The 23,978-nt window shown below is 42.7% G+C and overlaps 3 protein-coding genes across 6 annotated transcripts; 2 read left to right on the forward strand and 1 right to left on the reverse strand.

The window, feature by feature from the left end:
* Positions 1-1,750: 1,750 nt before the first annotated feature.
* Positions 1,751-8,981, forward strand: LOC115362169 (oxysterol-binding protein-related protein 2-like). Of its 2 annotated transcripts, none has more exons than XM_030055998.1 (14): positions 1,751-1,867; positions 2,201-2,342; positions 2,510-2,621; positions 2,959-3,034; positions 3,506-3,640; positions 3,812-3,909; positions 3,999-4,181; positions 4,309-4,416; positions 4,501-4,590; positions 4,702-4,828; positions 5,385-5,504; positions 6,091-6,214; positions 6,758-6,848; positions 7,171-8,981. In XM_030055998.1, the coding sequence occupies exons 2-14, from the start codon at positions 2,306-2,308 to the stop codon at positions 7,271-7,273; spliced, it is 1,404 nt and encodes a 467-aa protein (XP_029911858.1). In that variant the 5' UTR covers positions 1,751-1,867; positions 2,201-2,305; the 3' UTR covers positions 7,274-8,981. The 2 variants fall into 2 exon arrangements, with proteins under 2 accessions (XP_029911858.1, XP_029911859.1); XM_030055999.1 differs by lacking the exon at positions 1,751-1,867 and adding an exon at positions 1,989-2,080.
* Positions 8,982-9,366: 385 nt separating this feature from the next.
* LOC115362748 (proteasomal ubiquitin receptor ADRM1-like) lies at positions 9,367-15,637 on the forward strand. Of its 3 annotated transcripts, XM_030056816.1 has the most exons (10): positions 9,367-9,451; positions 10,088-10,330; positions 10,466-10,582; positions 11,106-11,229; positions 11,314-11,421; positions 11,634-11,715; positions 12,736-12,977; positions 14,163-14,320; positions 14,769-14,871; positions 15,191-15,637. In XM_030056816.1, exons 2-10 carry the CDS (start codon positions 10,121-10,123, stop codon positions 15,292-15,294), a joined length of 1,248 nt encoding a protein of 415 aa, XP_029912676.1. In that variant the 5' UTR covers positions 9,367-9,451; positions 10,088-10,120; the 3' UTR covers positions 15,295-15,637. The 3 variants fall into 3 exon arrangements, with proteins under 3 accessions (XP_029912676.1, XP_029912674.1, XP_029912675.1); XM_030056814.1 differs by lacking the exon at positions 9,367-9,451 and having other exon boundaries at positions 9,487-10,330; XM_030056815.1 differs by lacking the exon at positions 9,367-9,451 and having other exon boundaries at positions 9,487-10,330; positions 11,335-11,421.
* Positions 15,638-16,778: 1,141 nt separating this feature from the next.
* Positions 16,779-23,919, reverse strand: cables2a (Cdk5 and Abl enzyme substrate 2a). Its single transcript, XM_030056629.1, has 9 exons — positions 23,337-23,919; positions 22,521-22,613; positions 21,026-21,103; positions 20,774-20,873; positions 20,436-20,604; positions 20,213-20,310; positions 19,304-19,410; positions 18,892-19,096; positions 16,779-17,809 (listed from the first exon to the last, which is right to left on the reverse strand). The coding sequence occupies exons 1-9, from the start codon at positions 23,882-23,884 to the stop codon at positions 17,669-17,671; spliced, it is 1,539 nt and encodes a 512-aa protein (XP_029912489.1). The 5' UTR covers positions 23,885-23,919; the 3' UTR covers positions 16,779-17,668.
* Positions 23,920-23,978: the final 59 nt, after the last annotated feature.

The following is a 23,978-nucleotide window of genomic DNA, read 5'->3' on the forward strand; positions in this document are numbered from 1 at the left end:
CCCAAATCTCGCGCTGCATTAATTGGCATTTTCAAATATCTACAAACTTTTGTGTATTTCCATTATGGGTGTTGTCCACACCTTGTCGCTCCCTTGCTTAACTGGTTGGATACCACAAAAATAATAATAGTAATAATAACATTTGCAGGTTGAAAATGCATTCTGGTATAGAGAGACAGTCACAGCTGCTTTTCCCTGAGAGGAATTTTGTCCACTCATTTGTGGAAGGTCCACACTGCCTGCAAAGTCAAGAAGGCAGCTTGACCCTACAGCTCTTTGTATTGCCAGAATAATAAAGTCCAGGCTTGTGTTTTGATAGTAAAGCAGTTCATTTTCCGGTGTTATCCTGGTTAAATCTGGGTGACTTCACAGACATGAGCTCGCTGGTCCCGCCCACAGCCCGGACTCTCCTATGGGATGCTGGCTAAGCCTTATAAGGGATACCGAAACTCCATTCATTCATCTGCCAGTGTCAAGCCTTAAATGATAAAATAAAATAAAATAAAATAAAATAAAAAACAAAATGCTGATAATTGGTTAGGACACGATGTATTATATTTTCTGCACATACACAAGTTGCTCTTGGCAACTCATATCGATGGAAACTATAGGCCTGTATAATTACAATTATCTGTGGGGTTCCTACCAGAAATAATAGGAATTCCTCCTCAACACCTTTATCTCTCGGGTTATGTGCTCTTGGATTTGGTGGAGATGCAAGAGGTGACTGTGAGTCTCTGCACTTGGCTGTGTTGATAATTACTACAGCTTCAGCATGGACTTGTAAAATGCCTATTTGTAGAAGCCTATAATAGCTCAAATAGACATTATAAAGACGAATTCCACAAGCTCAGCCTATTATTTATTGTGATTGGTTCTTTGTTGCCTCGGGTGCCCCATAATCCAACTTAAATGGAGTGATATAACCTTTTGATTAATCTAAGACTTAAATCATCACCTTTCACTGCGTTAGTCCTGACCCTGACCTCGCCCTCAGCCAGCGTCTCTTGAATTGAGTCGGCTGATTTATTGTGGGTTTTATTATAAGCGACTCCGCGCCAAACCTGTCTCAGCAACACGGCCTCAGCCCTTCCTGTCTGATTGGACACAGAGGTAGGAGTGTCAACAAGCAGAGGAACTTCTGATGGTTCAGTGTGTCCTATTAAAAAGGTAAGCAAACAATGAAAAGGTATGAAAATAACAGCATATGCCTGTAATTATTGACTGATTGATTTACTAATCGACTGACTGAGTGTGCGGCTGGCTGAATCTCTTTCTACATGTCATTCAAAATTTGTTGGCTCTTTCTTACATTCATATGTTTGGTCAACGTCAATTATTTTGTTAATTAGTTAGTTAATTAGTTAGTTGTTTTTGTTTGATATGTTAGACTTTTTGCTGCAGAGGTCACACTTTGATGTTCACTGTCACAGCATGCAAAGCTGCTTTCCATTAACGTTGGTGTCGGTTACATTACATTTTAGGCCTATATTAACCCAGGTGTTAAAACGTGCAAGTTTTTCATAAACCACCGGATTTTGTTGTAGCATTTCCGTGTTTGAGCAAGTGTGAGCATTTCATACTTGTGAAGAAAAATTCATGCGAGTGTAGAGTTGTGAGTTTAGTCCTGCGTGGATCCTCAGTCAGTTTTTTCATTGGTAACCTATTGTTTAAAGTGGGTTGAAAATAGCACTGAACTAACAGCGATTCTTTGCCATATATTTCTATGGCGCTCCTGGCCGCGATTTGATTGGTCGACAGGCCTGTCAGTAACGTTGCCCTTACCGCCCACTTCCGCCCAGTTTCTGAAGCAGTACAATCCCGATTGTTTATGTTCCTAGAGCATTAATTTGGTCCCAATTCACAGGTATTTTTGCAAATATATTCATATTTATGTGTTTAATTCGCACTACTGTGATTATACGTGTTTGTCAGTCAGTGTGTTGATAACCTGAGCTAATCTTGAGCTCACCACTGCTCAGCCGTCAGCTGACGTTTTTCACCAAGTGTAGCTGCGGTGCTAACGGCTAGCTGGGCAGATAGCTAATAGCTAAGGCTCCTTTTGGAAACAGACAAACTGGTAACTAGCCAGCGCGCTGTTGTTTTGTCGGTCATAACATGCAGTAGACACCGTTTTGCTTAACCTCCACAGCAGGCTGCCGGTGCCCGCATGGTGTAACGAGCTGTTCATGCATTGCAGGTTGTGTGTTTGGCTGTCTGTGATGCTTGAAGTGAGCCTGGGGCGCAGTGACAGGCCGATGGTGGAAACATGACTTCTGAGTAACATTGACTTTTTCTGCTCAGTATGAACAGCGAGGAGGAGTTCTACGACGCTGAGACAGGTGAGAGATGAAGATTTCCCCCATTCTGAGACAGATAATTGGGAAAACAAATTGCTTATGATGCTCACTGAACTAATTCATACGGCCTCTAGGGATCATCTCATAACCAGGGAGGGAAGAGCTCCCACTTGATCATCCCTGACCTTCGCCTTGTCTTTGTCTTTCAGGGCTGGAGTCAGATGATTCCTGTGAGGTCAGTTTTAAAGATGCCCTAGTGTTTGACAGCAAGCAGGTAACCAGTGGCAGTAGGACACAGGAGAATGGAGTGTGGGAGCGCAGGTGAGAAATTATGTGAAAAGTAACATAATTATGACAGCGATAGGTGAGTGTAGAAGGGTGTTAGGGTTTCATGTGTGTGCACCTTCACACCTGGAAGCAGCTAAGTGTGACCATGCTGGCAGTCACACTTGACCACCACAGAGACTGTTGTGCTTGCAAGTTACATTTTTAAACACCAGGATGATGATTTCGATTTTTTTTTAAGGTAGCACAAAATCTGAATATATACTCTGACTTGCAGTGAGCCAGTAAGTAACAGAGAGGTTGTATTTGTAGGAAGCCAGTGTTGACATGTCAAGGATTTTTTTTGAATGTCTTTGGTTTTAATGTGTGGCAGGAAAGCTCTGCCTGCCGAAATGATCTCCAGGAACAACTTCAGTGTGTGGAATATACTGAAGAAATGCATTGGCATGGTGAGTCCCGTCTCGGCAGCTAATTAACCAAACTACTGGCAGAATTAGAAATGCTAATATGCAATGTGACTACTCATGCAAAATAAAATCTGCATCCTTGATCAGAAACTTGCTAACTTGAAACTTGACATGGAAGATCGGTCAGAACTGGTTTGTTTTCTCCTTGATGTAGCTGGGTATAACTGGTCTAGAAGGCATTTTTCCCGGCAGGCATCTGAAAGCAATATATATTCAATAAATATGCAAATACAATAAGTAAGTAAAACAGCTCTCTGAGTCCCGGATTTGTAGTGCACAAGAGTACTGTGTTTTATAAGCAAAAAACATAATGTACTGCATGATGTATTTGCTGTATAACTTGGAATATTTCATTGCTTTTGTACAGCACTGCCATGTTGCCCTGTTAAATAAGGGATAAGGCTCCCTCCCGTATTCATGGCTGGTTATCTCGTCTGTGGTTTGACTTCACAGGAGCTGTCCAAAATAGCGATGCCGGTGGTGTTTAACGAGCCGCTGAGCTTTCTCCAGAGAATCTCGGAGTACATGGAGCACACGCACCTCATCCACAAAGCCTGCAGTTTGTCTGACTCCATTGAGCGCATGCAGGTAAACAGAACGGACGGATGACTCTCACCTCCTGCTTTTGCCAAAATTTCAACTCGGTCTGATTATTGCTCGCAAATAAATCCCTTGAACATTATCCGAAAACATGTTTATCCCCAGACGATTTCATCCATCCACGTCTGACTTCACTTCTCTGTTGTGTATCTGTGACAGGTTGTTGCTGCATTCGCTGTTTCAGCTGTGGCATCTCAGTGGGAAAGGACTGGAAAACCATTTAATCCTTTACTGGGGGAGACATATGAACTCACAAGGTATATTGTGTGTGGCAGTTTTACATAATGGAATTAAAATTGCTTAATTTGATCAGTGAATGACTTTGTAATGCTTTTTGCGTATCTAGAGAGGAGGAGGGCTACAGATTGATCTCAGAGCAAGTGAGCCACCACCCCCCGATCAGTGCCTTCCATGCCCAGTCTCTGAAGCAGGAATTTGAGTTTCACGGCTCCATCTACCCCAAGCTGAAGTTCTGGGGCAAGAGTGTAGAGGCCGAGCCCAAAGGCACCATGACGCTGGAGTTACTGAAGTAAGTACACGTGCAATTAGTGTGTGTGTTGTATTTCTGACTGCATGTGTGCATATATGTAGATAAAGTATCAGTGCACTTGAGTTTCCTCTTTTTGTGGCCTTGAAATCCATATCATTTCTTTCAGGCATAAAGAAGCATACACATGGACAAACCCTATGTGCTGTGTGCATAACATCATCCTGGGAAAGCTTTGGATCGAGCAATATGGAACTGTGGAGATAGTTAATCACAGGTATGATGACAAATGCATTAGGACAGATTTTGTAACCTTTACGCTAGTGTTTATTAACTCTTCCTTTTGCGTCTGATTGGCCAGCACGGGGGATAAGTGTGTGCTAAACTTCAAGCCATGTGGCATGTTTGGAAAAGAGCTGCACAGAGTGGAGGGTCATATCCAAGACAAGAGGTGAGAGCACAGCTACAGCAGGATCAGATGGTTTGAAGACAAATGACAATTGTGCCTTGCAATTTATGTTGCTGTGTAGATTTAATTTGATAATTTTTGTTGTTGAATTAGTAAGAAGAAGCGGCGTGTGATCTACGGGAAGTGGACAGAGTGCATGTACAGCGTGGACCCCAAGGTTTACGAAGCCAACAAGAAGGCTGACAAGAAGTCAGGGGGAGAGTCAAAGAAGCTGAAGCAGGTGAGTGATGCTGAGGTTTAGAGCAGATTTAGCTTTCAGTAAAGTCTTGATCGTGAGCAGACTCACTGATCCTCCTCCAAGATGAAATGTTACCTGGATTTTGTGTCTCACATTTGTCCTTGACAGCTTTACCTGTCTTACAGCGTAACTTCTGCTTTCTGTTACTGATCACTGTAATATTTTTGTCTTAAATGGTATCTTTTTCTTTCACGATAACATGCAGTGGCATTAGTGGAAGGTAAGGTAAAAGTGTATTTGATATGGTATCTGTAGTGTGCTACTGCTGTTGTCTAGTTCCAGTTATGTTCCAAGTGTAGTGGATGATTAGATCATTGCCAGCACTAATCCATAATGTCTTGCAATGACATGCATCGTTGCTTGAGAGAGACGTGTTGAATTTGTGGCAGCTGTAGTTTTGTGAATCATATGTATGCATATGTGCGTACTGTAAACTTAAGCATGTTTGTTCATGTCTGATAATAACCATATATGTGGGTGGATGTGTTTGTGTGTGTGTGTGTGTGTGTGTGTGTGTATGTGTGTGTGTTTGGTGTAGGAACATAGCACCGAAAGCGAGGAGGCAGATGAGATGCCAGAAGTTCAAGAGACTGTGACTGTGATACCAGGAAGTGCCTTACTGTGGAGGATCACACCGCGACCTGCTCACTCAGCACAGGTAAAACACACACACACACACACACACACACACACACACACACACACACACACACACGCAGACAGACAAGGCGGCACTCAGATATAACAAGGTACAAAGGGGCCCTAAAAACAGGGTAAAGTTTGTTATCTAACATAACACCACCATAAGTTGAGTTTTAGGTCGTGAGAAAATGTGGTTCCTTAGACAATAGTTTGAAAAGACGCTGGTAGATAGAGACAGAAAACCAGTTAGCTCTTCAAGGCAAAATGTCACATTTTAACTAATTTCTTCACAGAAATGCCACAAATCACTCATGGGTTTAACTCTGTAATAGATACCACACAAACAGGGTAAAAGGAATCAAGCTAAATGGACTCAAGGATGAAAAAAGAAACAAAAATGACCTGGAGACGCACAGTTTTCACAATGTGCAAATAAAGCCACCACTCAAGAACGACTCTCAACTCATTTCAGAGGATTGAAGTTAGTGTTCACATGTGTACTGAAGTCATCTGAGTTTACTCGGATGACTGAAATGGACCATATGTATGTGTCTGTTTTAGAATAATCATTTTCACTTACCTGCTGTAATTCTTGTGCACAGATGTATAACTTCACCAGCTTCGCCATGACACTAAATGAGCTGGAGCCCGGCATGGAGAGGCTACTGGCACCGACAGACTGCCGGCTGCGGCCTGACATCAAAGCTATGGAGAACGGAGACATAGGTAACGCCACCGGGTTATTAACAAATTATCAATCTGTCTGTGCAACAAAAACAAAAAGACAGATCTGAGTATTGCGATGCTATTTTTTGCGATACTGTATTGTTTCTCCAGCCATTTGCATTGATATGTATTGTTCATAAAGTTCATTTTCATATGATTTTGTGACATCTGCATTGAAGTGCACTGTGTTTAGTCAATGCATTGTGCTTCTGTTTTAATTAGCTTGAATGGGAATTTGGCATTTAGTTTGTTACTTGATTCATCATATGTGTTGTGTGTTACGAAATAGTTTGTATTTTATTTATTTATTTATTAATACGTTTTCAGTGGAGTACCGCAATGCATTGTGATCATATTCTGACTCATGTATGATGAGGCATGTTGTATTGTGCGGTCCTCGCTGATTCACAGCCCTCCTGAAAACACACTCACACACAGGAATGTTATTTGTCAAACACAGGAAGGATATAACAGTTCCCTCCAGACACGACTGCTTCACCGTCACCCTTGTATAATTTTTTAAAGCTTTCTTGTGTTTTGTAGACACGGCGAGTACAGAGAAAGAGCGGCTAGAGGAGAAACAGAGGGCTGCACGAAAGGAGCGCTCCAAGGATGAAGAGGAGTGGTCGACCAGGTGTGTTTTCTAAAAAAAACCCCTGTAATCTGGTGTCATTCCTACTTTTCAGTACCTTGTAAACTTGAGCACCTCCCAGTTTCTGGAGTTCTGCCTCATAAAACCAATATATGTATTTTTAAATGATTATGATACAGACTGAGGTTTTCACAAATCATTTTTAATAAGGTTGTAATCAGCGGTTTTTCCCCCTGGTGGTGCAAAGTCAGGCATTTCAGATTTCAGTTCTCACAACATCCTGACAGGACTGTGCATATCTCTCACATTATATGTTTTTTGCTCCTTGTAATTAAAATCCTCTCTTGGTTTTATGTCTGTTCAGGTGGTTTCAGTTGGGAACAAACCCTCATACGGGGGCTGAGGATTGGCTCTACACAGGTGGATACTTTGACAGGAGTTACACTGACTGTCCCAACATTTATTGACAAACGAGGTGCTGAGTGTCAAGCTCAATCTGCAGCTCCGCCCTGATTGGATTTATTTTGTCTCAGCGTCTAAGATCTGGGTCTTTGTGATGTCCAGACACTCACCGGTACGGTTTCATCATTAGATACGAAAAACTGATATCAAAATGTCAATAATGTATCAGACGGAAATTATTTATCTGCAATTGAGCGTGAAAGTTAGTTCACAAGTGAAGTAACATTGAGGATGATTTTTACTTGTTGATGACACATCAGCCATCACGACTCTGACATCAATGGTCCCCATGTTACTCGCCTCACAGATGTTGCCTGTTCTATCCAAGTTATTTTGTAAAAAATTCAGCAATGTGATCTCTGGAGCGGTGGCCGCGCCGCTGTGGAATATAAAGCTTTGACTTCTCAATAATACGTTGGCCGTTTGAGTTGAGGTACTCAATCACAGTCGTACATCTAGATGTACCACACACTTCTGTCAAGGTACATTCAAATATCAGGGGTTACTTACACACATCTGCTACTTTTATATAATCTCTTTGAATATTAGATGTCTATTTTAGTTAGCACTAAACCATCACTTAAACATCACAAGTGTGATTATTTTCTGTGACTAGAGAACTAGAAATGAAAGCTGCTTATAACAATGTTTACTTGCACAGTAAACAGAAATATTGTTGGTAAATTATGTTGTTGACAGCTGTAACATATAGATAATGTGCATAATACGTTGGTGCATGCATGGTCACCAAGACGATTATTTACACACCTTAAAGCCATAAACCGGTGGTCTGCACTGAACAAAATACTGTAAATGATTCATTTAAATTGCTAAGTAAAGGGATGACAGAAGGCAGAGCAGATTGGTTTGGCTCACCAGGTGACAATGGGACACACAGAGAAACCTCTGTCAGACTTTCATATTGACTCTTGATATCACCCATTTGTCTGTGGATGTGGACGACACAGTTGCTCTGACCGTGGCACAGTTTGACTTGTTAATGACCCTCCCGTGACGGAGGCCTCAGATCTGCTCAGTTTCCAGTTCCGGGTCCTGCTCCAAACAAAGCTGATTGGCAGCAAATGAAACAGGACACCTTTTCAATGTCACAAACCTATGCAAACAGCCATCTCCATTCAGTCTTCCCTCCCGAAATGTGAAAAAAGAAACACTCTGATCCTTTTAGCTTGTATCCAATGTGTGCTTAAGATACCTGTTGAAATGAATGTTCTAGTTTTGTGCTAATAATATCATGCTTACATACAGTATGGTTGTTATAGGGTAGAGATGCTCCTTTGTTTTTTTGGTTTCCAAGCACTAATTTTTGCATAAAACTGCACATCTGTACACCTCCAGTCCCATGCACATACTGTACAGTGATATATGTTGCCCATGTTCCCGAGCTCCCCTCAACGTACTGAATGAATTCAATGCACTTTGAGATGAGACGACTGCAGCCGCTCACAGGTTCAAGTCCCTTTTGTCAATGTCTGCCATTCATTTGGAAATGTTTACATCCTGTGTTCCTTGCTTTTTCTCCTCTTCCTGTTCATGTTTTTTCCCCCCAATACTAATACAGAGCACCACAATTTACACAACTACACCTTTAGCAACATACTGTAGTACAGAAAGCATACCTCCTGCCATTGTATTGTATAGGCCATATGCATACAAAAGAGTATTTAAGAAATAAATTATGGACTATTAAAATTACTAGCCTTGTTTGTTTGTTTGTGTCATGGTATGATCAGTTTGTTTTCCCAGTAGCCTATGTTAACATATTAATACTGAACACAGTTACTTGGCGTTTTAGTTCATTTAAAGCTATACATGTTATCTCTGTATGTTATCCTTCAACTTTGGAGTCATAAACATTTAATATCTGCAGATGTATAAACATTAGTTCTCTTCTGTTTAATCTATAACTCTAAATATTTAATATTTCAGGATGTGCGTAGGTCAGGAAAATGTGTTGTGTCATTAAAACACGTAGGTCTGCATATTGAAGTAAATAGGCTGTGTGCTGCCCTCTCTACCGAACATGCACGTCAGGTTTAAAGGCCTGCGGATTGACACACACGCTGGCCAATCACAGAGAGGCAGCGGCGGCGCTCAGCCAATCACGACCGTCTTGTTCGCTGCCTCTTAGCGTCCGGCTGCTGAGTGAGATTTCAGAGAGAAATGTAAGTACAATGTTATGTTTTTGATGCGTGTCGAGGTGGTAACATGGAGAGCAGATGCGTGTTGGGCCGCTGTGTGTGTCAGCTGAGGTCTGGGCCGTGGGCAGGGAGCTGGACACGGCCGAGAGCTGCAGGATGCACAGTCATCAGAGCTGGACGGGCTGCCCGGTGCCTCTGTGGGGCTCATCTGTCCCAGTAGCGGCTTTATTATGGGAGCACTGGGATGTCTGTTCCTTTAGTCTGAATCTGAATTTCCATTTCAGCTCCGTTTTCAGATTGTGTGTGGCATGCGTGTGTGTCTGTATGTATGTGTTGACTGCTGGTCAGGATAGCATTATTTGCCCTACGGAGCCATAATAAATAGGACAACAAAATGTGCAAATAAGATTTAAAGTGGTAATGAATCTAAGACTTAAATCTAAACAAAATGAATGTAAAAGTGGTTCACGTGTAACTGATTTGTCATAAATAATGAGAAACAGAGGAGTGGTACAATAGGAGAAACCTCATTTCTGATGTCTGACCACAGGTTTTCTACATTTCAAGCGGGGGTCATGTGTTCTCAGGTGGCAGACATGGGTTAGATGGATAGAAACAGAATTCAGATGTGCACTGATGCCTTTCTCTGCTCTGTCACAGAAGCCAGTCCTCATCACCATCACCATCCTCATCATGGCCTCTGGAGCACTGTTCCCCAGTCTGGTGTCTGGCTCCCGCGGCTCCTCCAGCAAATACCTGGTGGAGTTTCGGGCCGGGAAGATGACGATGAAGGGCAGTACGGTGACCCCTGACAAGCGCAAGGGCCAGGTGTACATCCAGCAGACTGACGACTCCCTCATCCATTTCTGCTGGAAGGACCGCACGACTGGAAACGTGGACGACGTAAGTGACCCTGTGTCTCTGCTGGTTTTCCGGGTGTTGCTCTCCTCTCTCTCTCTGTCCTCCACCATCCTCCTGCAGATGTTGGCTCACCTGTCTTCATGTGTTAATCTTAACCCTCATCATGCCCTGATTTAGGACCTGATCATCTTCCCTGATGACTGTGAGTTCAAGCGAGTCAACCAGTGCACCACTGGGCGTGTGTATGTGTTGAAGTTCAAAGCCGGATCCAAAAGACTCTTCTTCTGGATGCAGGTATCAAGCTGAATGTGTGATATTGTATAATCATGCTTGGTATCCCTTTGATTATCGGTTGATATAAAAAGAAGCAGAAATGTATCTGTAAATGTACTAGCAAGACCTTGGCTGTCAGTAGTAAACTTGTAAAATATATTGACATATTATCAATCTTTTTCAAACTCTGTTGGGGGGAGAAGCGTTGGGGGAAATTAAACAAGTTTGCACCAAAAACAAGCAGACTTGTGACCTATTTTCTATGCTTCCTGCAGAGGGAAATTCACCCAGCAGGTAGCACTGTTTGAGCAGAGGAAACGTACATGCAGGAGAGTCTTCACCACAGATAGCAGCATATTAAATCCTAACCAAATTTTAGATTGCAAAGACTTTTGAATATTCTAAATAAAGGGAATGGCAAATGAATTGTTTGCATCTTTATTGGGAAAAAAATACAACAAAGAAACCCTTGACCTGGAAAATAAGTTTAGCTGATGGTGAGTTAGATGTAGCCTGACTCTTTTCTTTGATTTCATGATACCAGGAGCCCAAGACTGATAAGGACGAGGAATATTGCCGCAAGGTGAATGAGTATCTGAACAACCCGCCGATGCCTGGAGCTCTGGGCAGCGGAGGCAGCGGGGGGCACGATCTGTCTGCTCTGGGCGGTAAGGCACCCTCACATCCCATAATCACAAGCCTGCGATCAAACATATAATTAAAAACATCTTCAAACCTGCTGGGGGTCACAGATTTTCTGTTTTCATTCAAAGGGGAGGGCGGTCTGCAGAGCCTGCTGGGTAACATGAGCCACAACCAGCTCATGCAGCTGATCGGACCAACTGGACTTGGAGGTCTCGGTAAGAACCTGCCTCACTAATGAGCGGACTAACGGACAGCAGGCATGGCACTTAGTGGCAGTAATTTGTTGCGCAGCTGACAGCTCAAGAACACACTGATCTAACTCGTTCTCCAAAGAGAGGAATGTCTCAGTCAATGCTTTTTGTAATTTTGACTCAGATTGTGATCCAGTCAGGAGAATAATATGCCTGTTTTTTTTTTTTTTTTACAGGTGGGCTTGGGGCTTTGACTGGACCCGGCCTGGCCAGTTTGCTGGGCAGCGGCGCCCCAGCAGCCAGCAACTCCTCCACAAGGTACCAGGAGAGACTCACTAGCAGTACTTCAGAACCACTGTATCCATCACTTCCGTTAATGTTAACCAAATATGGGCAGCATGGACTCACATAACGGTTGCATTACCACAGTACTTGACTTTTCTGCGGTCTCGCTCACATTCATGTCTTATCTCAGTTTTACCTTTTAAATTATTAAAGCCAAAGCTCTTCCAGGCAGCATGAATCTCCACTGTCATGTTCTTCAGTTCCTGTGATGACAGGCTTGGTTCCCACAGTGCTACACCACACACCGGGAAGTAAATGTTTGTTTGAACACGTCACACCACCATCTGCATTCCAAGTGGAGTTTTTTTCCACCTTGTATAAAATAAAAATAGACCTAAAATCTGGACAAAGTATCGATTTAGGGTCAACATGGTGATTTAAAAATGATCAAACAAACAGAACATTTTTTCCACCCTTGTTCTGTTGGGGCAGCTTTGTTTGGTTGTGTAGTTTTATTATTACCACAGATAACTAGTCAAATGTATAAGATTTTGGTGTCACTCCCTCTGAGCCCTCAGTTAGGAGTTTTCTCTAGATTGAACGTTTACAACCGATGTTCAACAATCATACAGACAGAAATCCATCTTTGAGGACATAAAACAAACAAAAGCCAATGTCTCCACTCACCGCAGATTTTGAGTAAGAGATATGATTCACTTTTTCTCCGGAAAACTTGTTCTTTTGCCGGTGTTATTGCTGTTTTATGCAACTGCTGCATCACAACTTGAGGCCTCCTCTCAGGGGATTCTCAAAAGGCTTTTTTGGATGTGTAGGAAATCACTATCTATCAAGAAATAGATGAGGTAGGCTGTGAGAAAGTGGGCGCAGTAAAATATGAAATCACACTAGTCTCTCCTGGAATGTTCTGAGCGCTGCAGGAGGATGATATATAACAGTGTCAGGGTATAAAAGGGTGGATTTTTTCTTTAATATCTGAAAGTGAAGGCTGGTGAACTTGGATAAACAGTCCTTGTTTCTCCTTTCTCTCCTCAGTCCATCCACAGCGGTCACCCCTACCTCCACCTCCGCCGCCAGCCGCCTCGGTTCCTCCCAGGTGCCGACCACACCCATCACCCCCTCTGCCACCTCAGCAGCCTCGCCCACAGCCACCACCCCCTCCACCCCCGCCGTCTCCTCCCTGGCAGCGGGGGCGGCAAGCCCCACGCAGCCCATCCAGCTGAGCGACCTGCAGAGCATCCTGGCCACCATGAACGTGCCTGCAAGCGGGCAGGGAGGTGAGGAGAGCGGGCGCAGCCGAGCTCTCGGGCCCGGACTGAGCAGCACAGAAATGAGAGGAGACGACTCCTTAATGATCACCGAGGGGAAATTGTGTAATTAGTCCTGATTAGTGTAATTACAGCAAATGACGCACCTAATAATGGATGTTCCAAATGCAGTGGTCTCTGCAGTGCTGTGCAACAAAGTACAGGTTCAGTATAATTTTGGTTATCATGGATGCTCAAACGACCCCTGCGAGCACTGCAGATCTGTCAGCTTCAGCATTAGCAGCAACTGTTCATCCTGCTGCTTCATCAGAGCTCTTATCACTCTGCCAACGTAATCTAATTCAGAAATGTTTACCCTAATTATATGTTAAGATAAAATCTGAACCTGCTAAAATGGAAATTGGCAAGGACCTTGCGGTATAATATGTATCATGCTACATGGGTTGCAGTATGATTTATATCACAATACTCTAGGGCTGGGTTATATGGGCAGAAAATAAAATCTGGATTTTTTTTTTTTTTCATTTTTTTTTAACATTTCACAGTTTTAAGATAGGTTTTCTTTGGTTTCCTTGGGAAACTTTGCAGGCATGATCATGTGACTGGTGATTCGCACATGCTTCTAGGCGTGTACATTTGGTGTAGATTAGTGAATTTGGGCTTGTTTGACAGACCGCTCAGTTTTGTGTATCAGCTTAAAACATAACTTTGAATTAACTGATTTATGGCCCAGCTCTACACGGTACATTGCATTTCTCTCCTGAACTGACTGAAAATGTATAAAAAGAGCTTAAAATATACCTTAGTGCAGATAATGAATACAGTATTGCAAAAAAAATTGATAATCAGCTGGTCTGATATTTCTGCACAGCTATAAACCTTGTTGTGCTTATAAAATGCCTTATAGTGTCGTGACTGCACCCTGCAATGAAATATATACTGTAGGAATCCCTGCAGCTACAGAAGCAGGTCTGAGGCCTGGTAGAGAAAAGTGGACAATAAATAAATAAATAAATAAAACAATGAGCACAGGGAGAAGTTCCCACTTGCAGTTACGTAATGCATTGATTACTTTTTTTTGCCAGTCAAATGCTTTTTTCAGACTAACCAGATCAAACAGAGGCATGCTAAGCTGAGAAAAGTGTATTTCTGTCTGGTGACTTGAGCTGTCTGGCGGGGATTTGTTTCCTGCAGTTGACCTTGCCAGCGTCCTGACGCCTGAGATCATGGCTCCTATCCTGGCCAACGCCGAGGTGCAGCAGAGGCTGATGCCTTATCTTCCCTCTGGAGAATCCCTGCCTCAGAGCACAGAGGAGCTGCACAACACTCTCAGCTCACCGCAGTTTCAGCAGGTAGAGAGCTTAATACACCCTCTGTGCTTTCCTGTCACTCTCCATTGGATTTTGATTTAATATCACTGGAAAGTTCAGCTTTAAACGTCATATTCCAACAATTCAGGGTTTGTCAAACATTTTATTTCACAGACCCCTAGCTCAACTTTGATTAAGCTGCAGATCCCCATATGATGTGATTTTGATATTTTGGTTTGCACTTGAACACTGACAGATAGATTTACATGGTGAGATTAAATTATACTGTTTAAAATAAGCACTCAGACATTTTTGGCACCATTACAGTTTCTAGTAAATTAAATTACAGTGAAATTAATCTGTTTCTAATTTTGCTGAGGACCACCTGAAAACCCCTCAAGGACCCCTGGGAGTCCCTGGAGCCCGCTTTGAACCTCACTGCCCTAGCTGTAATCTTTTCTGTAATCTTTTTGTGTCTGTTTCCATGCAGGCAATGAGCATGTTCAGCAGCGCCCTGGCGTCGGGGCAGTTAGGGCCTCTAATGAACCAGTTTGGCCTGCCTGCAGAAGCCGTCGATGCTGCGAACAAAGGAGGTCAGTGTCTCGCCCACGTGAATGTTACAGGAGAGACAGTGCAACTGCGGCTTTCACGGTTAGGAAGTTCATTCAACGCAAAGAACGGCATTCCTTCTCTGAGTTTTTGCAGAGTTCAGGATCTCTGCTTTCATTAGACCAAACGTAGCACAAAGACAAGCCTGAACTGACAAGACTGAATGCAAGGCTTAGATTTGAAAACTTCTGTTTAGCCGTGTGAAGTCTGCAAGTCTTATCGATTGCTGTGAACTGCAGAGATAAAGCAAATTGATTTTTTTGTTTGTTTGTTTGTTCTTTCTGGAATTTTCTTTCGGCACAGATGTTGAGGCTTTTGCCAAAGCCATGGAGACAGAGAACAAGTCAGACCAGGATGGAGACTCCAAAGACAAGAAAGACGATGACGAGGACATGAGTTTGGACTAACAACTGTTGCAAGAAAATTAACGTTATCGCTCGGTGTATTTATTTAGCTGCTCCTGCTGTTTTTTTTTTTTTTTATTTAACTATTTTATTTTGAGGATAAAAATTATGGTTAATACAGGTTCTCTGCTCCAAATAGGACAACTGATTTGTACTTATACATTATGTGACTAAGACACTCGGTCGATAGTTCTGTGTTCATCCTCCCACAGTGTTAATGTATGCAGACAGTGTCATGGAGCTTCTTAGACTGAACTGAATCAACATGTACTCTACCTGCATGTCAACTACTAGCCCCTCCTATCCACAGAAAATACAAGGGAACAGTAAAGTGCTCACAATCACAGTGGTCTGCTGTATATTTATTTTCCAGTCTTGCTATTCAAGCCACGATCACTTTACTCTCTGCAGACTTTATGTGGTAAACCGCTTCATATGCAGTAGTACACTATTGATTGACTTTAAAAAAAAAAAAAAATGACTCAGACTGTTTGGAGTTTTCAGAGTCAGAAAATATATTTGAAAAACATTCTCATTTTACAGTATGAAAACAGACAATATTTACAAAAATTGACACCAACCATACAACATTTTCTGCACATTATGCAAGTTAAAACTACATAGGCTTCTTCTGTGAGGTCCATTTGGCTGTATCTGGTAATACAGGTAACACAACCGCTGACAGACATGATAATTTGAATCACAAAAATGACTACAACTACAAGAACTGTCTGGGAAGTGTTTGCGATTATCTGTATGCGCAACCTCAATGTTTAAAGATCTCTACAGCAGCAAAACCAAGAAAAGTCAACACGAAATATCATGGTGATAAGATGGTGAACCATTTCACTGCAGCCATAGTTTCAGGCACTTTGTTCAAACTTGTGTCTTATGGCATCTAAACCTTGAAGAGTCAGCCACGCCATAAATACTTCAGTCCAGAGAATTGCTTTTGGTACACAAACAAGCAACTTTCACCCACTCCCTCTGTACATCCATTCACCTCTTAAGAGTGTTAGGATGTCTAGGCACAACAATCAGTTTAGCTCCACTGAATTACAATGGAATTACCTCTGACAATTTTGGAAAACCCACCCAAGATGTTTGCCAACAACATTTAATCTTCTTTTGGTCAGATCTTATGAGTCGGTCAAAAGTAATGGAAAAATAAAATTCCTGAGAACTGAAATTGTGATAATTAGCAAAGTGAGGAATAAGCCCCAGTGCATTGTAAAGCATGAGAAAAAAAAATATCCCTGGGTACTGACATGTAATATCAAAAGAAGGTCAGTTTGTTTAATCGGCCTCCATACCTCTGTTGTCCAGCTGGTGACACCAGAGCAGTTGTATTTCAGCACAGTGTGTTGCAACCAACATTTATGACAAAGCAAACGGTCGCACGGACCTAACAGTTTGATTTGTACATCCCTAGCTTTCTTTTTATTCAGGAAGAAGAAAATAAATATATTAATGTGGCTGGATTATAAAAAGCCATACAAATCTCTCTGTACTTGTCAAATGAGTTGTACAACAACTTAAAGGTCACTTTCTCCCCCTGGAACTTCCTGGCAAACAGAAAACAGCCAAAAGCTCCAATAACAAGCGGACAAAATCATGTTTTCTTTCCAAAAGTCTATGTCATCTCCATCTAAACGATAAAAACGCATCGTGTTCACAGTGTGTTTAAAAGGTGTCTAAAAAAACAATCAAGATTTTCAAAGACTACTGGTGACGAGTACTATACAGACTGTATAGTAATAATAAAAGTGCAGGTGAGTGATTTTCACAGACACAAACACAGTTACATCATAATTGAGCAATATCACAGCACAGCATACATTTAAACATTGTGTGTTTTCCAACACATCATTTAAATAGAGTTTAAGTTAAGAATACTATACACAGAGAGGACTATTTTAAAAAAAGAGTCAGGATAAACCAAAATAAAAGCACCATTAACGTGCTATTTCAACATCTCTAACATAGAGTTCATGACTGGATTGACACCAGAACGCCACACATACAAACACTTAGAAAGACACACAGAAACACACATGCCATCAAGTCGAAAACCTCTGCAAACAAGTGACAGTTATTACAGTTAATCTTCATATAGGTGAGCCCATTCACAGTTGAAAGAAAATAAATTATACCATGCTCATATATGTAGCAGTTACTTGTTTGAAACAATGTACACCACAGTGTGCAGAGGAAACGGGTCAATCCACCACGTGAAGGTAAAGGCCACCAACTAGCTGGTTCAGATTCGGAGTCCCAGTTCCACTTCCCAGTTTGCAGATTGACTCACCACAGACTACAGTGTAATACTGACTTTATCAATGAAAGCAGCGCACGGGCAGCCGTCAGCATGTCCAGTCTAACCCTGCTGCACCAGTCTGCGGTAGTGAGGCATGACCTTGCTCTCAGGGAGGTAGAGTCCCATCTCCAAGGCAACCAGCACTGGGAACTCCAGGGGAATCAGCTCCCGCCTGTTGATTCGGAAACGCTCCTCCAGCTTCTGCTCCGCCAAGGAGAGGAAACAGAGAGGAGATTATTGGAAGTATAAAGACTCTAAAATGTACAAGCATGTGAAAAGATCCAGATATAAAACTGATGAAGTGGGTTATTGTTGTTTCCTGAGAGATTCTACTTTCTAGGAGCAGAAAAGCAATGAGCACTGTATGCCGCCCATGCAGTGTTTCCTGTAGAGATGTGTTGTAAATGCTGGGGATGTGTGTGATGTTTTTACTCATGAGACCCAGGTTCACTGTAGGATCAGTTCCAGTGGGCCTTATGGCTCTTATTTTGGTGTTAACATCATGATATCTGGACATTTGTAAATGAAATTGTAATTTCTGCTCAAGCAGGCAGAGCAATATGGCCTGATGTTCAATTGTCATTTAATTGACATTGTTGTGACTACTAACACTGTTTAATGCAGGCTCATGTTAAACAGTTAAGTCTCCTCTTTAAAGATCTTTAATTTTCGCATATTTACACACCCATTTTCATTGATAAACTATTGATAAAAAATGATTTTGAATCAATTGTTTTTGTGCAGTTAGTTTCACAAAAACTCCAGTGAACATTCAACAACTGGATTTGGTCCTGATTGGCTCTCCTCTTTGAAACGAAATGAATGAAATCCTTCCAGTCAGGCCAGTTTGCTGCATTTGATCAGGAAAGCCTCCGCTCAGCAGGTTTACCTCATTTGCATTACAGAATTTGCTGCCGATTTGCCAGCTGATCAGGATGCAGTGTCATGAAGACTTATTCTTTAAATGCATTCAGTTTAACTAGATCAGTTCACATCAGTTTTTAATTGAAGTAAATTTAATTGCAAAAAAGATTATGAATAACACTGCTTTCATCCTGAGTAACAGGATATTTGAAAACAAAATTTTGAGAACTCAATTATTTGAGACCTTAAGGAAATATAATCTAATTGATAACATCTTATGTTACTTTTTTCTATGAGGAGGGGTGGGGTGAGTCGACACGCTCCATTTAATTTCTGTTTGCACTCTCTATAAGCTGCAAAAATTCAGTCTGCTGGGCAAACACGCACTGCAGATTTGTTGTTGTGGAAACTTCACTCACGTCAATAAGCTGTCTGACTTCTGGCTTCCGCAGATCACTGCTGATCTTTGCTGCCAGCAGCACACAAGCTGCAGCCACCAGCTTCCTGTTCTGCTTGTTGAGACGACCCTGCAGCACCAGCTTCTCAAAGTAAACAAAAGCCATCGCTATGGTGACTGGCTGTAGGGCACACTCCTCGCTCACTGCTCGCATCTCTCTCTTCAGGCTGGGGGCCAGGAAGGAGGGGGAGAAGTCACATTTACTGCTAACTTTTACTTGATTGAGAACATGGCCTGCACTGTGAGACATGCTTCAAAACACATTCAAAACCACCATCCTTTGCACATATGAATGCATAAAATGAGCAAGTAGCAACAAGAAAGGCTCTAGGAAGAAAATGGGAGAAACACGGAGGAATGTGAAGTATGTATACCTTCTTATCTTGCTGAGTGTCAGATTGATGTGGGGAAACTTCTCCTTGAACGTCTCATTCATATCCTTCTTCAGGTCAGATGGTTTCACGTACTCAATGACTGTTGTCTGCAGGGACATTAAAGAAACAACCCAGCATACCAACATGACATTATCTGGTGTACGCCGCCTTCCTCATTATCAGTTATATCTGCAATAAAGCTTTATAGTTTTGCATCAAAGTTGTTTCGATATGACACATTTCATACACAATGATACTTCTGTTAGAGTCTTGTGACGATATCTACTGACGAAAAACAAACCATGTGAAAAAGCAGAGGCGCATTGTATTTTAGCCTCTGTCAGTGAAGGGGAGTCAGTCCAAATGAGTGGATTTTCTCTGCCCAGTGGTTTCTCTGTCCTGTGCAGCGGTGGTGCTTTGGGCTGTAATTCTAGATTTTTAAGATTTCTTAACTTTTTCCCTATCATATTTGGATTTTTGGGATTTTTTTCTTGCCTGCTATCAGGGTTCAAGTCAAGGGGCATCATCCTGTTTTGTTTGTTGTAAACTGTGAGCCTATAAACCTCTTGGAGGCTGTAAACAGTGAACTGGGGCTCTAAATGATGCAGCACTGCTAAACAAATAGAGGAAACACTGTTCTGACTCAAATCAGTGAACTGAATCCAACAATCACACTGGAAGCCTCTGATACTAAAACACTTTGATATGGTTTAACTTGAAAATTGTCTGAACTGATTCTTAAAATCAATTCAAAATCAGTTCTCGGTAGGAACTGCAAATTCACACTCAACTCAAGTTTACTGCACTGACCTCACAAACAAACAGCAAGTCAGTTTTAAACTGACTCTGATTTTCTCTGCTGCTAAACTTCAGCCACCATGTGACACCATCACAAGAACAAAAGCTTACCACATATGACGCAAATATAAGAACCCTCTTGTGTCTCCCACAGGGCCACTGCGGGTCACTGAGGAGGTTAGGATCATACTCTGCCAAGTCCTCTGTACCTGTCAGACAAAGAGTGAAAGAGCTCTTGTGTTACATAAGTGTGATATCCAAGGTCAGAGCGCTGGACAAAGTCAGCAACAAAGAGTGTGTGTGTTCTGTTTATGAGTGTATAGAGAGGCCGTACATGGGTCCTGTGCCACAGTGTTGCTCAGACGAGCTGGGGTGAAGTTTCTCTGCCCGTTGCCACGGTAACGCAACTGAGGGGTCTGTGCTGTGCAGCTCTCCGGCATGCCGCTGCTCTTCTGCCTCACCAAGGCATTGGTCGGGTAAAGGAACTGAGCGTAGGAAACGGTCTGGGAAGCAAAAACAAGCTAGTCACAAACAAATTTCTCATCAAGACCTTCTGTATCCCACTGTAGCAAGAGTAAGTGAGTGTAAACCAGTGCATGTGTATTTTTTCTATTAAGAGCTGCATACATCAGACACCCACATACCAAGGACATATACGCAATAAACACTCACCTTTCCATAAGCACCCAGCTCTACGCCCTCCAGTGAAGGGAGCAGGTCGGCAGCAACCACAGAGGACAGCCTCTGTCTCTGAGCCTCCAGTTTAGGATCACTGCACAAAAAGTCACATGTATGTCATTTTCAGCATGTGCCACAATGTACACAGCTCCCTTTCCTGAGAATGCTATGGAGCACACAAGGAGGAGGAGGATGAAACATAAAAGCAGGGACGGGAGGCTCTCTAGTCAGGACGGTGCTCTGTACCTGAGGTGACAACTCTCTCCATAGGGCAGCACTGAGAAAGCAGCGTATAGCGACCGCTTGGCACAAATCAGCATGATCCTGCAGGACACAGCAAGTACAGGCAGACAAAACAGATGGTGTGTCAGTCTACAAACAACAACTACAGTCACTGCTACACACGGGACACATCAGTACTGGTGCTGTGGAGGTAGGGGGAAGACGACACAGGCCACAGAGTCGCTTCTATATTAATCTGCATCACCAGGACAGTTGGCCAGTGAGCAGCCATGCTACTGAGATGTCAACAACAATCTGAGCTTGAAGCAGGGCAGTGGTATCAGAGAAGACTAGAGAGAAGCAACAGGAAATGTAGTACACATTCAATAAAACTCTGCTCTGCTGATGCAAACAAGGACAAACAAATCCATCAGCACAGCCTCTAGCACAGACAAAGAAAACTCTACAAACACCAGGGGGGTGGGGGTCAGTTCTGTCCCTTTCACAAAACACCGATCAATAACATACAGTCAGCAGTCTCTGCGGTGGACTCTCAGCAGTAAAGCCTGCACAGACCTTGAGGGAGAGATATCAAATCTTTCAAGGAGGACACTATTACAACACAGAAATCTCCTGCCAGCATAAACTTACTTAGTCATATAACTTAGCCCAGTGAAACATGAGGCTGCTCAGATTAGGTAAGAATGTTTCCTTGGAGTTCACTTTTTCTCACTAACTCTAACTACCACATGTATGCAATAACTTTAAATAGAAAGTGAAAGTCAGAAAAGTGGGTTAATTTAGGACTGCAACACATCAGCAAAAACAATATCACTTACACTGAGTCCAGAAAAACATATGGCACATCAGTATGCATGTGACTATGAATATACACTTGTCTTAAATGGAGAAATGGTAGTAAAGCTGAGGAGGAATGAAAGAATGGGAGTCTAAAAATGAAAGTCATGATTTAGCTTGTGGGATTCATTAAAATGGGGTAAAATGTAAAGCTAATGACACCTATTTCCATAATGTTTACAAAGAGAGTACTATTTTATCCTTCAAATAAAAACCCAACAAATACACTGCTGTACTCTTGTTTGTAACAGATTAAATCAGTAATAACAGATGGACAGCAAACAGTGTGATATTTTGGTCTTGTTTTGCAGGGTTACTTCACTGTTGGTGCAAAGCGGTGTTATGTTTCTACACTGCACCTCATTTTGGCTTTTGAGAAATTTCCAGGGGTGATTAAATTCACTGTTGCAATCACCGCTCAGCAGCTGTACTACTGTTATTCCTCTACAAGCCAAACTAAGTCTCTAAGCAGTGTCTGAGTTAAGCAGCTTATAACAATATTAGCGGGAGGAATATAACACTACTTGGGAATTACAGGACTACATCAAAGTCCGAAGGAAAACAGCCTTCGTTTTTAGATTTGTCTGATACAAAAGATGATAAGAATCTAAAAGTAGAATTCATCAGCTCACTCAGCATGTAAAGGGGTCATGAGACTCACCTGCATCCTCTGGTGTCATACTGCTTCATGCTCTTAATGAAGTGGACTTTCTTAGCCACCTTAGGCCCGGGGGAACCAGAGACATTCCTTGATCTGAGATCAAGAGAAACAGAGAGGCGGCCTCATTAATATTGGCATAACCGCCAACCAGACAAAGGATATTGGGCTTGGGCTTTGCTCTGGACCCATCCTGTGACTAACTGGCTGTACAACATAAATCCCTTCCCATCAGAAATTTGGAATTAAAGCCAAATTACAAGGTCAAATCCAAGCATCCTAACGCAAGAGGGACATGGATTATTAACCATTTCTCTAGTCTACCTGTGGCTAAAACATACTGTCAAATTCTACGTTTGACATGAGGCTACGTCTTTTATTTTGAAAACAGCAAGTGATACACATTCACGACCCTTGCAACACAAGAAACCAGGATTTAAGAGAAGACAATTCAATGAAAAAATGCACAAGAAGACGAAAAATATAGTCAGCCTGTTATAAAACGAATACTACAGGATATTTTGGTGATATATCTAAGGCTATATCACTAGAATGCCCTTTTATTATACAAGAGATAAGAAAGACCTGAAAGTACACAAGGTCAACCTAAACTCACACATGGGGTGACTACCACAAACACGCTCAAGTCCCAATATTACAGCGTTTTTCGGCTCGGGGCGGTGATACCTGATGATTCCCCAAAACACAGAGAAAAGTAGCCGGTGGAAAAAGGCCCAGAGGAGAAAGCAGCGGGCTACTGCCTACTGGTACAAGGTTCACAGCAGGAAGTAGCCCTAGCCATCCCCATCCATGTCTCACCTTTGACGTGACTCCAGAGGTAGAGAATTTGTAGCCGGGCCTGGGCTGAACACGGACGGCGACAGGACACGTGAGCACGGCGGCTGTCCGGGGGTAACGGGTGACAGAGGGATGTCTGGGAGTAACATGTCTGCTGCACTCCCACCCTCCCAAAATACTTCATTGGCCCCGACAGCACCTGCTTCAGCTCCCGGAGACATTACCAAAGAAGGTCGGACAGGGCTCACCACACAGGTTCCCGGGGCTGTAGCCTGAACGCTGCCGGCGGCGACGGGTGTCACCTGGGCGACTGTTCCTTGGATACCCGCCGGCGGAGGAACAACCGGTGCTCCGACGTCCCTGACTCGGTGCTCCTCGGCTTTCCTGTCGCTATTTCCATTGGTAAAATGACACTGAGGCCGTCCATCGAGGGAGATGTTATTAAGGAACAACAAAGCAGCCTGTCTCCGTCTGGAGTCCCTCGTTTTCCTGTGCTGCTCTTTGTGTGTTTTCGCCGCGCCGCTGCTGTTGTTGCCGGTACACTGAAGATCACAGGCAGCGGTCGCCATGCTAGTTTGAAATGTGGCAAGCAGCAAGCGAAGGAATCGAATGACCGGTACGAGGGCATTAACCACGCCCCCTCGGGTCTTATTGGCTGGAACA

The sequence above is a fragment of the Myripristis murdjan genome, chromosome 7 (assembly GCF_902150065.1).
Source record: "Myripristis murdjan chromosome 7, fMyrMur1.1, whole genome shotgun sequence".
Classification (NCBI taxonomy): domain Eukaryota; kingdom Metazoa; phylum Chordata; class Actinopteri; order Holocentriformes; family Holocentridae; genus Myripristis; species Myripristis murdjan.